Source organism: Poecilia reticulata, chromosome 7 (assembly GCF_904066995.2).
Source record: "Poecilia reticulata chromosome 7, P_reticulata-male-v2, whole genome shotgun sequence".
Taxonomy (NCBI): Eukaryota; Metazoa; Chordata; class Actinopteri; order Cyprinodontiformes; family Poeciliidae; genus Poecilia; species Poecilia reticulata.
The window spans coordinates 20,841,502-20,860,777 of record NC_088836.1 but is presented as its reverse complement, the minus strand read 5'-3'; the positions used below and the strand labels follow the sequence as shown (position 1 = coordinate 20,860,777).

General features: G+C 38.1%; 1 protein-coding gene across 2 annotated transcripts in view; it reads right to left on the bottom strand.

Moving 5' to 3' along the window:
* The window catches only part of LOC103467507 (metabotropic glutamate receptor 7-like), a 166,336-nt gene that overhangs the window by 60,100 nt on the left and 86,960 nt on the right, over positions 1–19,276 (bottom strand). For both annotated transcript variants that reach the window (XM_008413945.3, XM_008413941.3), the window contains one exon: positions 3,098–3,314. In XM_008413945.3, the coding sequence (XP_008412167.1) occupies positions 3,098–3,314 (217 nt within the window). The remainder of the gene's footprint in view (positions 1–3,097; positions 3,315–19,276) is intronic.

Sequence of the window (19,276 nt, the reverse complement as noted above, 5' to 3'; positions counted from 1 at the left end):
GACGCGAGAGGAACTGAGACAAAACTAGCCTTCAATCAGGACTTTTTCTAATTTGCTACAACACTGCCTTCTTCATTTCTGCCTTCCTCCTATATGCCCTCTCCCTCCGTCGATGCAAATTAGACAGCCGCAAACAGCTTCTTAAAAGTTTTAGTGAGTGATCACACTGGACATGAATGCACATAGATCAAATATTCATGCGTGCTGGACCTCTGATCGGGGCCTGTGAGATATCATTAGCTTTCCATATTTTTGAGGGTTGTCCATGTTAGTCTACTAAAAAAAATAAAATAAAAAAAAGAGAGAGAGAGAGAGAGACAGACACAGAGCTTGTTCCTAGCAAATGTTCAAGAATTAGACTGGGATCCACAGACGTGTAGGTGAGAGAAAGCATCGCCAGACATGTTTGGCTAATCATCCAATACTTTGTAATGAGGAATCTTTGGCTTCATGTTGCACACAAACTGCAGCAGCCACTGTTGAAGAGTCTCTGCAGACTCCGGTCTGAAGACCTCTGAACCATATGATTTGATGAAGCCAGATGACCCATCGAACTGCATGAGCAGAGTACATTCAGCCGATAGCAGTAACTGTTGACTGACACAACTACATGCCGCCGGCAACACCGGTCTGGAAAAAACAGGTGAGTCGAGCGTGTGCACAGTTGTCAGGCTGCTTTCCGAACAAAAACATGTGAATGTCTGAATACAAATCACTTATCTTCCAAAGCTCTTCAGACATAACAACAAACTTGTTCAGTCTCAAATAGGATAATTTCCTCTTAGAAAATCTCTATTATTGTTCTACTGCACATTTAGACAAGTGAAGCAAATGTTTAAAGGCTTCTTTCTTCAAAGCCCCTAAATTTGATCATGTTCAATGCATTTTTCTAAAAGAAAAAGCTCTTGATTCTGTTTTCATGCACATGTTCACTGCAAGTCACTGCAAATCAGTAATAAATTTGGTAACACTTTATTTGAAGGGGTGTGCATAAGACTGACATGATACTGTCATAAACATGACATAACACCTGTTATGAACATAAATAAGTCTTTATGAATGTTTATGACTGTTGTCATGAAGTGTCATTCGGTAAATAATGACACTTTAATGCAAAGTTGCTCTAAAAGTTGCATTAAAAGTCCATTAAAAGTGTAAAACTTTGCATGATTTTGTAAATTATGATAATTTAATGCAAAGTTGACATTTTTAATGGACTTTCAATGCAACTTTTAGAGCAACTTTGCATGAAAAGTGTCATTTACCGTATGACACTTCATGACAACTGTCATAAACATTTATAGAGACTCCTTCATGTTCATAACAGGTGTTATCTCATGTTTATGACAGTGTCATGTCAGTCTTATGACACCCCTTCAAGTAAAGTGTTACCATAAATTCATTACTTTATATTGTTGAACTACTGAATAAGACATTGAAAACTGTCTAATGTGAGGTTAAGTTGAGTATTAAGTCTGCTTTAAAAAAGTCTGTTTTAAAAAAATAAAATAAAATGAAACAATTAAAAATTAACGGTGCACATTTGATGTCCCCAAACAACTTCACACACTCTGATCTGGGAACTGCTTTACTTAGCAGGCGGATCTGGGGACGACTGTAAGCTTTAGAGCAGCGCCTCGAGATGTTACCCAATGAAGGGTTTACACAGGAAGTTAACAATGAAATTAAACAGATTAAAAACATAAACAAAACCGTCTGCATCAAGTGACTCCATGAGCCTATTTTTTTTTTCTCTTTTAGGAGATGATAAACACTTGATTTCTTGATAAACCTCAGTACCTGTTTACATGCATTACAACATGTCAATATAGCTTTTTACACACATTTCTAATATTTTGTCAAAGTGTCACGGCCTGTTTTAAAGCAGCAGTGTGTCTCTTTAGTGAACCAGATGAAAACAAGTGGAGATCGCGGTCATGACTTTACACAGCACAAAAGCTGTTGCGTTTTAGTTCAAGTCTGGCACTGAGATGGCCATGAAAAGTTGCTGATTTTTTGTCTGATGAGCTGTTACTGGGTTCAGTAGGTTATCTACTTGGGGTCATTGTTCTGCAGAAATCCAATTTTCAATTTCTGATAGAGTCCATCAGATCCTCTAAGAAAATCTCTATTATTGTTCTACTGCACATTTAGACAAGTGAAGCAAATGTTTAAAGGCTTCTTTCTTTAAAGCCCCTAAATTTGATCATGTTTAATGCATTTTTTCTAAAAGAAAAAGCTCTTGATTCTGTTTTCAGAGCTGTTACCTCCTCAAATCTCCTCAAATTTAAAAAGGGATTTTAATGTCATGCGCTCCAGCAAGGTTCCCAAGGCTGAGGGAAGAACAACATCAACAGCATCATGCTTAGCAGTGGGAGATTCTTTATCCACATAGCCTCTACTCTTTAATGGCATGTCCTCAATTTAAGTCTCATCTGATCAAAGCTTATAGTTACTGTTAGAGTATGTTTTAGGAAATAAAAATCTTCTTTCTTTATAAAAAATATTTCAGTTGTAGGGGCACCAACACTTAAACGTTGATTTCTGATCATTTCTTATGTTTTAGCCTTTTAGTGTACTTAAATTAAATGTTGTTTTTTCTTTTTCTGTCTTTTAGTGTGAGATTATGTTACTGCAATGAAAGATTTATTTCTGTTAAGGTTTTCTAGACATGTTTGCCAGCGACACCAATAAATGTGGCAATGTACGTTTTCGACTGAAGCATGAAAGAAGAATTTAAAGCTAAACACCCCCATCAACCAGTGTTTACTGTTCTGCCTCCTCTCTTCAATTTCTCATCTGTATCTTCATTTTGGAGAGAAAAAAAAGAAAAAAAGTGTAAAATGAGTACAGGAAATTCTCATTACAGAGATTTTCTGTGCCAGATGTTTCTCCATCTACATTTCCAGTAACACTCTACAACTCACTCAGAAGCTAAACAGATCAATAATTCATGCACCCAAAACAAATTTTACGACCAACAGGAACCTCAGTCTGAGTCAGTAAAGTGCAAATGCACTTTTTAATCAAAAAAACACATTTTCGGAATAAGTATTTCATTTTCTGCAGTGCCTATTGCAAGACTCCCATGACTTACCTGCTTCCTTGGAGAGCTGGGTGAAAGCCTCCACTCCCTTCTCCCCGTAGCTGCCTTCTGAGGCAACAGTGGAGACGTAGGTCCAGTTTAAGGCTTGGATGATGTCCACCATGGCCTGGGCCTGGAACGAGTCTGGAGGAACCACCCGTGAGAAGAAGTCGTAACGCCTGTCGTCGCTCAGCTCCGGGGCTGTTGACGCGTAGCTGATCTGAGGGATCTAGAGGAAAAGATAAGCAGGTGGAGAAGGGAGAGGGGAAGGTTACAGATGTGATTTTGCTGCTCTGATGCGCCGTCACCGCAGTTGATATGGCCCTTGCTCTTGACAAATCACATTCTTCAAAGGTTGTGTTTAAAATTGCTTTCTGTTTGTTGTGCGGCATACTGCGCCAGCGCTGTTTCGCATTTTATTAAAGCGTTCTCAGATTAGTATTTTTAGTCAGATATTTATATACTCCGTAACCGCTGCTCACCGCTCGTGGAAATCCCCACAGTTGAACAAAAAAGTATTTTCCGCTTCCAGTCCCACAATGCACACTGCCTCATTTTACAGATGCAGCCAGGGTCAGCTATATACTTAAAGGCTAAAGGAACAGTGCAGTGCTACAGACTTTCTTGGAGAGAGTTAGATAAGAAAGCTGATTCACTCTGAATGCCAATTACAAAGCTGCTTCTAGGGACATAAATTGGAAGCGGGAGAACTAAACCTTTGGCTGTATGAAAAGGTAAGAACATCTTCAAGGTAAAAGCAATAAATAAGATATTATTTACATCTTCTTTAACCATTCTGGAAATAATCATGTGTGCAGACAAAACAAACAGAGTGGTGGAGGGCAGGAGAGTCACATTAACAAATAAAATGACTGAAAAAAACATCCCACCTTTCAGAGTTTGTTTTCACTAGGTGGAACACATAAATTAATCACACAGACTCGTTTTCAATCCTTTTGTGACTGTTAATTATTGTTATTAATAAAAACATGACATTCATTCAAAATGAGAATATTGCAGACTAAAGAAGTGGGCATAACACAAATGTTTATGTTTAATGTAACCCGTAATTAGTCAGACTTTTATTTTTACGGGCCCACTTCCTGTCTTGCCCCCAAACTCTTCAACTTATTTAAAGCCCCGCCTCAGCGCAGTTTAAAACACCACCTGTTCCACTGTGATTGTGACTGGCTGTTGGCGTCTTGCTGATCATCTCTCCTTGGAAAATTCACCCAAATCTCTGAAACTGATTTGAACTATTGGTGAGTTTGCTTGTTTGATAGCAGTATTGTTCAGCATGAAAGTTTTGCTCGATTGCTCATTGGAGCATTTTTTTATTAGAACTGTGGCAGTTGTTACCTGGGCTGTCACCGGGATTCACAGCTGATCGCAGTCTAGCACTCTCTGCTCAAAGGTAATTGTTTGTTTTGTGCAAGATTTCTTTTTCAATTTAATTACTTTTGTAATGAAATTGATTGAAAATAGGATGTAGCTACATTTAAATTGATATTGCGCAGTATATTTTCTTTTTCCTCACACTGCTTGAGTATTTTGAGTTAATTTATTTTCTCTTGATTGATATTTTGAAAGTGAACTTTGATTTCAACTTTAACCTTAAATGGATTAGTTGAAATATGATTATTCTTTTTGTTTATCTAAATTATGGTTAAGTTAACCTGACATGTTTAATTATTGAATTTGATATTTATTGTATTTGTGTGTTTGCACATACTTATTGTTGATAAACCGCCTAATGGGGTTTTTTTTGGCCTTTTAGGTCGGGTTTTTTTTTGATGGATCAGATTCTCAGATCCACTTCTGAGCAAAGGATGGCGAGCTAAGGACAAGAACTTTGATCTTTTGAATTTATTTATTTTGAATTAATTTGACCCTCATTGTGTATTTGTAATTGTTTGTTGTTGTTTTTGTTCCCCCCTATCATCAATACAAAAAAACACCAAAACTAAAACAGTGATTGTCTTCATTCACACCTCAGGCTCCTTCAAGAACCATCTTCTGATGCTGCTTTTGTAGCCGCAGTTAGCTGCATAGCCCATAACTGTTACATTAACATTACACTCAGTTTCCAGAATGTACTTTTAATCTGACACTACACATATTCTATTTTTTTGAAAGACTTTATAGTTGCACCTAAAATAATTCAAACAGCCACTGCCAATATTTCCGCACACAGAAAAAGATGAATGTTTCAACAAAGATATCACAGGATTGTCTTCAACATAAAGACTGCTGCAATGTGCAAATGTTTAAAGTCCCTGATGTGCAACGCAACTTATCCAAATACACGGGGGCAGGTCGGCTCCAAGTTGCTCACAACTGTACAAACTGTACTGTACATTTTGGGTTTCTCTTCTGTGAATCCACACTGGAACGTTTTTTAAGCATTTGCTGTCAGGAGGAGTACAAGTGAACTATACGCTAAAAAGGACACCCCTCGCCATCATTGATGCATGGTGGTGGCTCAGTGATCCTTTGGGACTGCTGTACTTTCTCTGGCACCGGACGCCCGGCAGCATGTAGAGGGCGAAATGGATTCTGTCAACTATCAGCGACTGCTGGGAGGAAATGTCATGCCGCCTTTGCAGAAGCTGAAGTTTGGGGATCAGCGGACCTTCAAACATGAAAATGATCTTCAGCATATCTGAGAGTGCCCCATGGCTGGATTTCAGAAGGAGCCCTTGAAGATACTAGAATTGCCAGCAAAGTTGCCTGGCTTGAACTGTATTGAAAATCCCTGGTGGGATTCAAAAAGTAGGAAGCTACAGTAAGGATACTAAAGCCTATTCATGAACTGGAACCCTTTGCCCACAAGGACTGGTTCAGGATTCATCAGAAACACTGCCAGAAGCTGGTGTCTGCCTGGGTAAGAATCCTATTTGCAGCAGGCCATAAAAGCAAAAGGGCACTTTACTAAGTGCTAAAGATGTTTGTCATGAATCAGTTCACTGCAGTAGTCACTAAAATGGCCATTTTGTGTTCATGTACATGTAGAACATGTCAAAATCACTCGTAACATTAGTTGGAATTGCACCACTTAAATAGGTCAATTTGTTATAAGCCGTAGTTATTTTGTACATTTTGCCAATAAATCCAATTTGCAATGAGGGATGTATAATTTCAGATGCAACTGTATGAGCAGGAAATGTCTTTGCATTACTTTTTATAAACTGGCAGCACAGAACAGTTAAGTGCTCCATCACAGTTACCCCCTGATGAGACCTTAATCTGTGTTAAGAGCGGAAAACTCAGTTTTACACCTCTGCTACTTACCTCACATATGCTCATACAGAGAACAGACATGCTGCAAAATAATACTATGTACATATATTGCACAATATATATATACACATATATAATTATTTTTTAAATATTTATGTTTGAAAAGGAGTGTTTTTTTGCCTGCTCCACTGGTTCACAGCTCATTTGCATAGCCTTTATACTGCATGGATATTTTCAAATGTTACCAAGTTCGTGTGATCTATTTGATCCCTTGGATGAGCAGGATAATTAGATTTCTTTTGCCAACCAAACTTTTACAGTTTAGTTTAGTGGACATCCACGTTAATAAACGAGTCTCAAGTGGACATAAAATCTCTTCTTTCAGTGAAGCTGTAAAAAAAAAAAAATGCATGGTCGTCACTTTTCCTAATGTCCTGTCCTGTTAACAGTATGCAGGTGGTCTTCCAAGACCCTAGTCCCTTATTGGATTGACAGCCATAAAATTTGGTGCTATTATGGAGAGCATGACTCGCCTTCGCTTTGAGCAGGCCTTCACCATCAAGTGTAAAATTGCAACTGCGCAGCATTATTAATCAGAAACTTTCACACCGATGATTAAAACTCGGAACAGCAGCGGGGCTGTGAGTGACTGTTGAAATGATAAACAGGCATATTTCCTGAAGAGACCAAGTTCCACCTGGGGGGGAAACAAAAACATGTCAATGTCCATTAAATTTCAAGCAAGAAAAACAAACTTGTGCAGACACAAAAGAAGTAGATCACAGCCACAACAATTAACTGCTCGTCCATCAAAAACTATTTCAGATGAAAGTCCGCCACACCTGCAATTATAAAAATGCCGTTACTCTTATAAACTTGACGTGCTTGACCAAAGCTCAGCTGGCAGTGCGTATGCATAATTTAGTTTCTCTACCTGATTTAAACTTCCAATAAGCAGGGCTGCAATGATACATGTATCACTACCAATCCTCACAGTAGTCAGCTAAAGAATAAATCAGTCACAGGTAACCAACCCTCATGTACTTTAATTAGTCTGTGTTAAGAGCCCCACTGGAAAATTACTGAAGCTGCTTTCTGAAGCTATACAAAATAACAGACTGGTCTCAATGGCTGGAAAAATGATGGCATAAAAGTCCAGCTTTTTGTTTTTAATCAGCATCATCATAACATTTCAGGTGACGTCTTGGTAGCAGTGGAGACAGAGAGGGGAAAATATTATAAATCGATAAAGGCCAAATATACTCACACTTTAAAACACCTCATTGAATTTCATCAATTTAGCTAAATATTCAACCAAGGATTTAATGATTCCACAAGATACTAAATAAACGTCACCACCAGAAAAATAGGAAATGTTGAACATTTTGTATCTCTGAGGGAAAGTTAAGTCATTCTGTGTGAAATTAAGGCTGGTTTAAAAATAAAACAAATCACTTATCTTCCAAAGCTCTTCAGACATAACAACAAACTTGTTCAGTCTCAAATAAGATCATTTCCTCTTAGATTCTTAGATTAGTTTCTTTTCATCATTGCAGCTAAATTGATTCAGTGCTGGTTCCATGTTGGTTCTGTTAGATTTTTTGACACACATAACTAAAAAAAAGAAATAAAAAATCTTATTTCACTTGAAAATATCTGGATCAAGTCGTTGTTTGTAGTCTCAGAAAATCCGAAGTATCTTTCAGCCATGCAGTCATTTTGGAGGAAATTTTCTCGATACAAAGAATCCCAGTGAAAAGTCTGGAACCAGTAAATTCTCAATCTCAATTACAAAAGTCAGCAAAACAGCCATCTTAACCTTTGCAAAATAAAGAACATATTCTCTCAAAGGTGAATAACTGCTTCATGCTTTTCTCACTTGCAAACTACTCCACAGTAACACCATATTACATGGATGAACAGTTGCCTAAAAATGTTACTACTAATCACAAATCCTGCAGTCACTCTCCCAAAAGCAACTCCAAAGTGTTACTTACAGTATTACTCCTGTTCTGGTATCTCTTTATTGAAAACCTGGATATTTTTTCATCCATAACAAAATATTACATAACGTAAACAATGCCATAAAATGACACCCTTAGCCTCACATTGTCCTCATTATCCTTTACCTATTGTAGATTCTTTTCTTTTTCAGTTTTAAGCTTTATTTTTAAATTAATTTTTATTCTTTGTAAAACTTGTCTTTGTCTGTTTGAGATGTAATATGAAAATGGACTTCAGATTTACAATGCCTGCGGGGCATTGTTTTGTAAGGGGTGGAAAATGTGGAGTTATTCTTTGATGCCGTTTGTTGCGACACTCATTAAAGTGACAATAAAAAGTATTGGGTTTTTTTTTTGTTTTAAATCGATTTCTGCATACAGTCAGAGCCTTCCAGGCAAAAATCCCTCTATAAAAATAACTCGATTACGGAACAGGCTACTGCATCTCAACACTTTGCGATAGTTGCAACTTTGTGTTTAAACTGCAGCTGTAAGTTTTTTGGGCTGTTTCTTCCACGACAAGAGACTGACATCATTCTCTTGTTATTTTTTCACATCATTTCATGTGAAAAAATAAGACAATTATCAATCTTATTGCTGTGCATGTTGAACATATTTTCAAGTCTTGCCAGTTGCCACATGTTCTAAATCAGGTTTAAGCTTTGACATTTTAAAACATGACAATGTTTCAGTCTAAACCATTTCTCTGTAGCTCTGACTGTTCTTCTCAGACAATGGTACACAACCTGCAGCTCCAGAGCCACAAGTAGCTGTTTGAACCTCCCTCAGTGGCTCTTAATAACTTGGGCTGAAAATAACAAAGAAGTCATGGATATTTTTAAACACAGATATAATTACAAACTGTTTTTAAACTGCTTTACTTTTTTTTTTTCATGGGAAAGTGGCTTTGAATTTCAACAACAGAATAGTTCTAAAAAGTCAGACATATTGTTTTATCCATTTTCCTTGTACGTTGAAACCTTTTTTTTTTTTTTTTTACAAAATTTTCCAATGTCACATGCATCCTCTTTTTGTCCAATATTTTGTTTTCTTCATTTAAAAACATGGAATTGGAAATAAAATTGTGATTCTTCACAAATGACAACTAATTTTCTATGGAAGATATTCATCAAAAATTATAAGTTAGATTCTTCTGAAAAGGTCATATGACATTCGTGGCTCTAACTGAGCTATATTTAGCTGTACAAAGATGGCTTTCTGGATTGTACAGGTTGAAAAATCCTGGTATGGAAGATGGACACTAGCTGGAGGCTGTTTGCTGACAAGTTTTTTCTTCATGATTATACTTTTAGCTGTATTCTTCTAATCACATTTGGCCAGCAGCCTTGTCTCTGCTTATGCAATCCACACAGCATGATAACACCAACACCATGTTTCACTGTGTGGATGCTGTGTCCAACATAACATATAGAATTTGTGCTCTGCCCAAAATGTTTGGAGGCTCAAAAAATTAATTTAGTCTCATCTGACGTAGGCACCTTTTCCTGCATGTTAGCAGTGCTTTCAGGGTTAAAAATGGTCACCTTGGATCGGAGGACGTACTAGCAAATATATCATTTTCTCTTCAACCTGGCACAGCACCCCATCTCTGAGTCTAATCTGAGCACTGTATGAATGCCATCCATTTCTGTTAGAGAGATCAAAAGCAGCTGGACACAGGAGAAACACTGGAATGAGGACAGTGACATGCTGATGGGATTGCTTCAACTCACAGAGTGGGAGTTATAGCTTTGACCCACAACCGAAAAGGGGTCAATTGCACAAAGCTGACAAACTGAGAAGCAGCCGATGAGGTCAAGATCACTCATTGAGTTTCATGTCACAGAACATGAAAAAAAAAAAAAAATCTGAAAAAATATCAAAATAAAAATCAACAAACAGCAATTAGTGCTGCAAACAAGAAAATTTACAAGTGAAAATGCAAAACAAGTCAAATCCCCTCAGCCCTGCTTAGATTGCACATACTGGGTCAAAGATGGAGGATGGCAGAGTGCCGCAAAAGCAAGAGCAGAAGTGATTTGAATTTAAAAAGACTGTATCCTTCAGAAATGCGAAGCACCTATTCGGAACATGTGCTTGGGATCTATCTATCAGCCCTGCCGCTGTACTACAGTGAAGTCAAAAGGTGTTAAAGTTTTGTTGTATCACGTCCTATCTCAGCCACAGCTGCGACACAAAGCTGCATGAACATTTGTCTCTCAGGAGCTTTTTGCTGCGGGGAAACGATTAAGAAAGGAATGTCTTTTTACTTTGTCCTAGGCCTGTGCCCTGTTAATGCGATTTCTCCATGCCCTATTCCCCAGGAATCCACACACTATTTTTTTTTGCAGCGCAAACATTAATTTTATTTTTCTGTTCTGTTCTTTTTTTTAATTATCAATTTGACCTCCAGGTACAACAACGGTGATAGAGAAAATGCTGAGGATTAAACCTGCTGAATTAATCATACATGGAGATGCTGACTAACTGAACTGATTAGAATCTGACTTATCCACGTCTCTCTCTCTCTCTCTTCCCTTCTCTCTCTCTCTGACAGTTAAGTGAATTTTATAAGAATGAGCTGAACCTGATCATTTTTTTCTCGGTAGATCAGGCACGGCAAAGTTTAGCTTTTTAATGCTGTTTTATACACAGCTGCACAACTAATTGTTAAACCCATCAGCAAAATATGCACCTGTTAGGAGCTAATTTAAATGATTTAGAGAGGCTGATAATGAAGGGAGCATAAACCGAAGCGAATAGATTTGCTATCAGCATTTCAAAATAATTTTTGCAAGTGATAAGATTGAAATGAAGTGCTTCCCTATTTTCTTTTGTTGCTTCTGATTGCAGAAGCTCTCAGCATTGAGAACGATAGTTTGTTGCACTAGGCTTGTTAGTTGAAGGGTAAAAAAAACACTTTTTTTTTTTTGCCATAATTGTGAATTTTGTTATTTTAAAAGTGTTGTGAAGGTGATACAGGTGCATATAAGTCTTACTTTCACAGATTCTAGACAGATCAGGGTGTCATATAGAAAAAATAAAGGCATGAAGTATAGCCTGGGTCAGGACAAAAACCCAAGACAACAGATGGAGGATTGACAGCCAGTGCATAGCGCACCTACGAAAACCAACAATCCAAATGACAACATACGATTTTCTCTCCAGCGACACCTTATGTTTTGAGGAGCGCCTATATTGAGAGTAATAAATCATGTGCTGTGGGACTGAGAGTTACGTGCTATGATCCCATTACCAATACACAACTATGTTATTAATCTGTTTATTTTTAAAGTCAGATAAAATATATCCATCCACAGAAATTCTATAAATTCTCTAAACAGCATGCATCAAAATAGAATCGGCTGCTGCATTTGCAGTATTGCCATTCTGTTGAAATGTAAGTGAAGATCAAACGTGCATACATCAATATGCTAGTGTACAAGTAAGTGTCTTTGTGTCAACAAAAGAACAGTTGTTCAATGGCTGCTTTTACTGAATGATTGCCAAAATCAAGGCTTAGGAGGAGCAGTTTGGCCTTTCTCTGATCTGAGTCAGCTCCTCTAACTTTGTAGCCGTGGTCAAGGTGGACGCACTCCCTTCTGTCTTTGTCAAAGACAGGAGTTCAGCTATCTCGTCTTGCTCATGAGTGATAGTAGAACGGAGTGAGAGCTGGATCTGCCCTTGGTACTGCAGGGACCTTCTCGGGTCTTTCATGGTGAGGAAAAAGTCAAGCCAAATTGCAATGTTCTGTTTAAAGTATGACTCCCATCACATTTTCAAAATTACATGAGGATGATGTAAACAACCTGATCTCAAAATTACTATGTTGGGTTTTTGTAGCATGACTCAATTTTCTTGACATAACGTAGCATTCAGTTTCCTGCTGTTTTGTAAAAACTAGTTGCTTCCAGCAAAAATAAACTATGTAAATTAGTTTGTTTTGGGGGAAAAAAGGGAAGCGTGGTGTTCTCTTCAGATATTCACACAGTTACTTTCAAAACAAGTCAGATGATGTGTTATGATTTTCATAATGCATTTGTTGGTGGACCCCAAATTCCGACAGGAGCTGGGATCATGGATCATAGTGTCTGTTCTTTAATAAAAAATAAAAAAAAAAGAAAACTTACAAAAAATCAGAGGGTAGCAGGGAGCCAGAGCAGGACAAAAGCAAGCAGATTATTGTTGGGGAATTAACCAGATGGACAGGAATTAGCAGGAGAAACCAGCAAGGAGTGTGAACAGGAGAAGGGTTTAAATACTTTGAGGGAGAATGCATGAACAGAAGAAATGAGCTGATTAGCTAACAGGTTGCAGGTGTGAGATGAGACTATAGAGGTGGACTAAGGAGGAAGAGAGAGGAACCAATAGAGCCAGTAAGGGAGGCTTAATGAAATAAATGACTAGCAGCTGGGGAAGGGGAGTAAATGATAGAGTGACACAAGGCACCAAGGGAGGACAAACAGGAGAGGAAATTAATCTGTTATGTTTTGCACTGTAAAACATGGCAAGACTGATCAAATGAAAATAACTGAACTAACAGAGAAAACAAACATGGATGAAGGATAAAAATAAATTAATACAATGAAATAACAGAAGCAAAGAGTTCTCTATAAGATATGACAATTATGGGAAAACATCTGATATTTGTCATGATCAAACTATCCTTTACTTTCCATTGACTAAGGGTCTCTTCCTGCTGCTGTATTTGTGATAGGTTTCCATTTCCTGGGATCTTTCATCCAGAAAGTATTCTTTGAATTATTGTCAATAATTATCCAACATTTGATACAATTTAACAAACATTTATATACAAAAGTATCATACCTGTACGTGTAGGCTTTCATGATAGCCTAAATATATGAGAGGTATCTTAATAAAGTAGTAGAACATCAACAAAAAGTAAACTTATTTCAATAACTTATTTTTAAAAAGTGAATATTACGCTGGTACAGTTTGCTGGATGCAGAGTAAAGTATGACTGGTGTTTATGTTTGTTCATTTTGATTATTATAACCTACAACTAATTAAGATCCCAAATTCCAATTGTCAGTAGATAAGAACATTGCATAAGACAAATAACAATGAATTTAGTTGAAAATTATGTCCTACTGAAAAGCATGTCCATGCTCATTTCCTCATGTTGTGAAACATTTTGCATTTATTACTGAATCAATGCAGTGTGGCATGGAGGTGATTTGCCTTTGATTCTGCTGAGACGTTATGGAAGCTCAGATTGATTTGACAGTGATCTTGGTGCCATATGAATTGTTGAATTGTTGACTGTGGCATTTCTCATCTTTCTCAAGACAATACTCCATATATGCTACAATAAGTTTAGATCAAGTGACTTTGCTGGGCATGGAAGCACTGTGATGCCATCATCAATAAACATGTATTGATACTTTCTGCAGTGGCAGAAAATGCTGCTAGAAAATGAAAACTTTCCATTGAGGAAAAGCATGAAGTGCTCTAAAACATCCCAGTAGATGACTGCACTCACTTTGGTGTTGATAAAACAACACTGGACCTACAGATGACATGGCTCCTCAGATCATCACCGACTTTGTAAACACCGGACCTTAAGCAACTGGAGTTATGAATTGTTGATTTCCAAAAAAAATAAAAAAAATGACTTTAACCTAAAAAGTGGACTTTGGCCTATGAAGTTCTGTGAGTGCCTTTTCTCTGTAGCCCGGGTAAGACGCTTCTGACGTTGACTCTGGTCAAAGGGAAACTGCGGTTTTAGCTCATGTCCTGGATGCATCTGTGTGTAGATGCTCCTCCAGCTTTCTCACTGCCTTGTGAATCTTCCACAAACTATTGAATGGGTTTTGTTATGTAATCCGTTCAGTGCTGTGATTATCCTTGTTGCTTGTGCACCTTTTTGTACCACACTTTCTCCTTCTCTGTTAACATGCTTGCATCCAGCACTTTGTGAGTATCCAGCTTCCTTAGCAATTGCCTTTTGTGGATTTCTCTCCAGGTGGAGGGTGCAAATGGCTGTTAACTATCAAGTAAGCAGCCATCCCCCATGATTTTATAGGCCTCAATGGAACAATTCGGAAATTCATAAGCTGTAGGCCATAACCAGCAAAAAAACAGAAATGAAAATCCCAAGTGCATATATGAATTTTCCTTTTTAAAATGAATTAGTAAAATTAGTACGTTTTTCAGTGATCTATATACATATTTATTTTGAACCTGTATCACTGTACTTCAACTAGCACTTGAAATACAATACCCTAACAAATATTGCGTCAAAGCTGTTCTTTGTGATTGCAAGATTGCACTCAAGGATAGTGCCATGACAATTGCAATTCGATATATTGTGCAGCTCTAATTACAAATGGGGAGAAATGTGGAGAAAAAACAAACAAAACAAAAAAAAACTGTGGAAAAACGTTGGCTTAAATTGGCTCAAATGACTAAGGGCAGATTGTCTGGGTTTGGGGGACGTGGGGGATATTGGCAGCTTCAGGACTTCTCTGGGCAGTAATTGTCTGCTGATCATCTGTGTGGGCGTGTCAGAGCACAGACAGATGACAAGGAAGGAAGCAGAGAAACGGAGGGAGACGACCGTCAGCCATTCCCATCCGATGGGGCTGAGACCCACAGATGGGTGGGAAACAGAGGAGTGAAGCCGAAAGTCACAGGTTGCGTGAGGGCGCATTGATGAAACACAGCCCTCACAAAAGAAAAATCTGAGTGAGAATGAGAGACGCAGATGGACAGGAAGAGAGGGGGAGAAAGTGACAGAGAGAGAGAGGGAGGGGTAGCTGTCATTTCCCCCCACCCTGCCTTCCTGCCTCCTCGGCTGTGCTGGCAATGCCACGCTCTGGTAAAGAGAGATTACCAAAGCCCAGCCCGAGGTGGCATGTAGGGACACAGTCATTACCTCTGCCCTGATAACAAATGGCTTTGCTGTTTGGATACAAAGCCATGTCTGTCTGATGCAAACTATGCAACAGAGACTTGATTTAGCAGAAACGTTGTAAAATTTGATGATCTTTATAGGCCTGATTTTAGAACCATACTACTCTTTTTGTTTAATGGGATATCAACTGTTGGTGTTTTACAAGGCCAGGAGGCAGAGTTCTGAATAAATCTCCTGAAAAGGGGCATATTTTTCAAAGCAAATGTTTATTTCTTCATAGCTGGGGTGTCCAGAATTGCTTTCAAAATAACTCCATAGTCAGTTCATGGGGTCATGCCTACAGTGTGTGTGTGTTTTTGTGTGCCATTGTGTTGGTGCTGTGCGTCTTCGCTCTGGCGTTCAGCCACAGACAGCACGGGGTTATAGTTGAATCTGTCAGAACCTGCTGTCATTTCCGCCCATCAAGGAGGCGAAATGTTGCGAACGGCCAAGTGGAGCTGACTGATGTCAAGATATACTTAGAAGCTAATCATGCAGCAAATAGAGGCGCGGGGATTCCTGCAAGAAGAAACCGCCTGACTGCCCTCGCTCCAGTCAGAGCCTTTCATGGGAAACATTTCTACCCTGCCAGTCACAGCTCTTTTGAAGTCATGTTTCTGAGGGTCCCCTTTTGGGGGCTTGGACAGAAACCAAGACATCATCCGGTTTTTGGTGCACAAATTTTGACAATGATGGTGTCCACTCATTTCAGGGTTTTCTTTATTCCAAGATGTTAAATTTGAAAGAAGTTATGCATAGTGCCATGAAAATAGTCTTTGCAACTCTTACAGATTTTTGTTGGCTTTCTTTTTGTCAGATTTCTCATTTTCATTTCAAATGTTTATTATGAACAACATGATCAAGATTCGATTAGTTTCACTGGCCTGATCACAAGCATCACAATCTAGAAATCACTTAAAACGAACTGCTCTGACAGTGAAGTAGGATTAAAAGTCTCAACGGAAGACATTGAGCTTCAATTAATCAAGAACAGATGGGGAAAACATTAGTCGGTCATTTTATGATTGTAGATTTGCATCGAACCACATTGAGAGCCACTATCTACAAATAAAGCAATGGTCAACCTTCCTGAGAGGAAGAGCTTTCAAAATTACTCCTAGAGAACATCACTAACTTTTCCAGGCTGTTACAAAATAAACCAGAAAACATCTAAAGTAGAGTTCCATGGTAAAAAAAAAACATGGCTGACCAAAATTTACACAAAGATCTTTCTGTTTACTAAATACATCTGATGATCCCCAAAACTTACATATTCATATTCTGTGACACAAAGGCACCAACAGCATTTCAGGAAACTAAAATCTTACTGTTACTCAAACATATTGGTGGCAGTCTGATGGTCTGTGTTCCCTTAACTGATGGAACCCTGAATTCTGTTCTCTAGCATAAAATCCTGAAGGAGAATGTCCTGCCATCAGTTTGTGACTTTAAGTCGAAGCACACTTTGGTTATGCAGCTGGACAACGATCCAAAGTGTGCCATCAAGTCAATGACGCATAACGCTGGTTTTAGAGAGGCTTGCTTTTAACAGACCATTAAAGCCCCAATACTCTCCAGGGTGGCTGAATTAAAAATAGTTCCGCAAAGACGATTGGGTCAAAAGTCCTCCATTCCTACAGAAATGTTAAAAGACTTGTTGCCAGTTAATGCAAATGTGTGATGATGGCAGTCACTGCCTTCAATGGAAATGACCGCCAACTAGTCATTGGGTTTAGGAGGCAGTGACTCTTTTTACACTGGGTTGGTTTGCATTACTTTTCCCCCTTAATAATTCAAATATTTAAGTTAACGCAGTTTCTTTACTTGTCCGTGATGCTAACATTATTTTGATCTGAAACATTTAGGTGTGACAAAAAAAGCCAAAATTAAATAAATGTGAAAGGAGGCAGAGGCTTTTTTTTCTCACAACACTGAGCATACAGCCACAGCTTTTCTCTTTTCTCCGATGACTAGAAGGATAGATGGTTGCTATTAGTCTGACTGAGAGCTGTGCTCTGCCATATGCTCCACGCTGCTCCTCTGGTGACGTTTATTTTTACGTGGGGCAAATGAGAGAGAACAGATCCTGCTGAAAGTGCAAAACTTGCTCTGAGCTCATCCAGATCATCACCTTCACATTAGCAGAACGGCACAGTTAAAGCACAAAACATTACTGTCTCTCACCTTTATTTAGAGCTGCCTGTGGCTCTTGCGCACTGCTAAATATGAGAATCCATCCGAAAGGCCACGGCTCTCTAATTAACTTCACCTGGCATTCCAACTAACTGTGAACACATCTTAACCTTTACGCAACCTCGCTTAGTCATCTCTCCTCTTAAACACTCAGGTTGAAATTCTCAATTAATGTCAGTAAGCAGATTACCACTCTCTTTTTTTCCTTCCATGTCTATTTTTTTCTCAGCCGTCTTCAGAGTTCAGCAGCAGATTTTTATTCAGACCGGCCACAGCACTTTGTGCTGGTAAATCAATAAAGCAGTGTCCCCTATAACAGACCCCTGTGTTTTCCCTCCATCGATTCTGTCAGCTCAGATACATTCAAGAGCAGGCCAGGCAATTACCCTCAGCAATCCTAACTTTGATCCACACTATAGATGGCAGGTGCCAGACATGAGCTTTGGGTAATTGTAATGCTGAAATGGGGAAACGTTAATCATCGTCTCTTGGCTAAACTCATCATCTGTTCGTGGTCCATCATCATCAATGCAGGCTGCATTCAGGCATCTGCATCACCTGCCTTTTTGCTTCAGACGTCTCACAAAGGGATGGACTGCGATGCTTTCTTAAATTACATCAAGCAGCAAAAGACATGAAAACATATGATAGTACTGTCTGTCTGCCTGCGCAGACTTATGTGTTGGTAATAGTGACATCCTTAAGAATTTGGTAATTGATTTCTTGTCTCTGTTTTTTAGACAGGTTGGCACCAATTTCTGTTTATACAAAATTATTTTTAAGAATAATTTTAAAAGAAATTAAAAGACTGTTAAAATATTATTTCCAAACCTCCAGTTGTTAGCATTAAGACAAATATCAATTATATTATAAGGTTTGTAGTTTTGACTTTATGACAATTATAATTTTTGAATCATAGGAAAAGTTATTACAAAATACAGTGGACGCTCAAGTATTATTTCACCCAGGTACTACTGCTGCCTAAGCTGCATTTTTAAATATATTTTAGAAATAGATATTGAGTTGCATTCCTCAGAGAGTGGAGGATGGCTGAAATTACAAATAAATAAATAAATAATAATAATATAATAATAATAATAATAATAATAATAAAACAAAACAGCAGTCTTGGTTAGATTGTGGTCAGAATGAAAACCAACTAATTGAACTCTTAACGGTTCATTTTAATAAGCAGAAAGATTTGTCCATGACAGCGGAAGATATGATTATCATCATCATCAACAACATGGTTAGAAAATAGATTCCTTGAGACAAAAAAAGAAAAATCTGCACAGATTATTTGAATGCTTATGATGTATGAGCTCACATATCCAATAATTAGATTTTTTGCATACAAATATATTATTTTACAGAATATTTATTAGATTTTTTTTTAAGTCCTCTTGAAATAGAGCACCAACATTAAGCGTTGGTTTATTGCGATTACTAGATATGATATTCTGAGTTTGTGTATTGTATGTCATCATAAAAAATCTGCAAAACTGCAATAACAAACAAAAAGCAGTTTTAGAGGGGAGGTTGCAGCTAGTCGCACAACAACCAAGCAAGCAACTAGAGAACAAACACCAGATGCAGACTTTGAGTGTCTGATGAGCTGGCGAACAATTAGCTCAGGTCATTTGGCTAACATGACTAAAGTTCTCTGTGAGTATTTGCTTAAAGATCTTTAAAATAACTGGCACATTTAGAAAAGCCTACTGACATGGCTTTAGAAAAGCCATGTCAGTAGGCTTAACAGGAAGTTAAGCCTTCCTGTTATCTGCTTCTCACATTTTTCATTGTCCCAGACTGAATGATCAACAAACTTGCCACTACGTT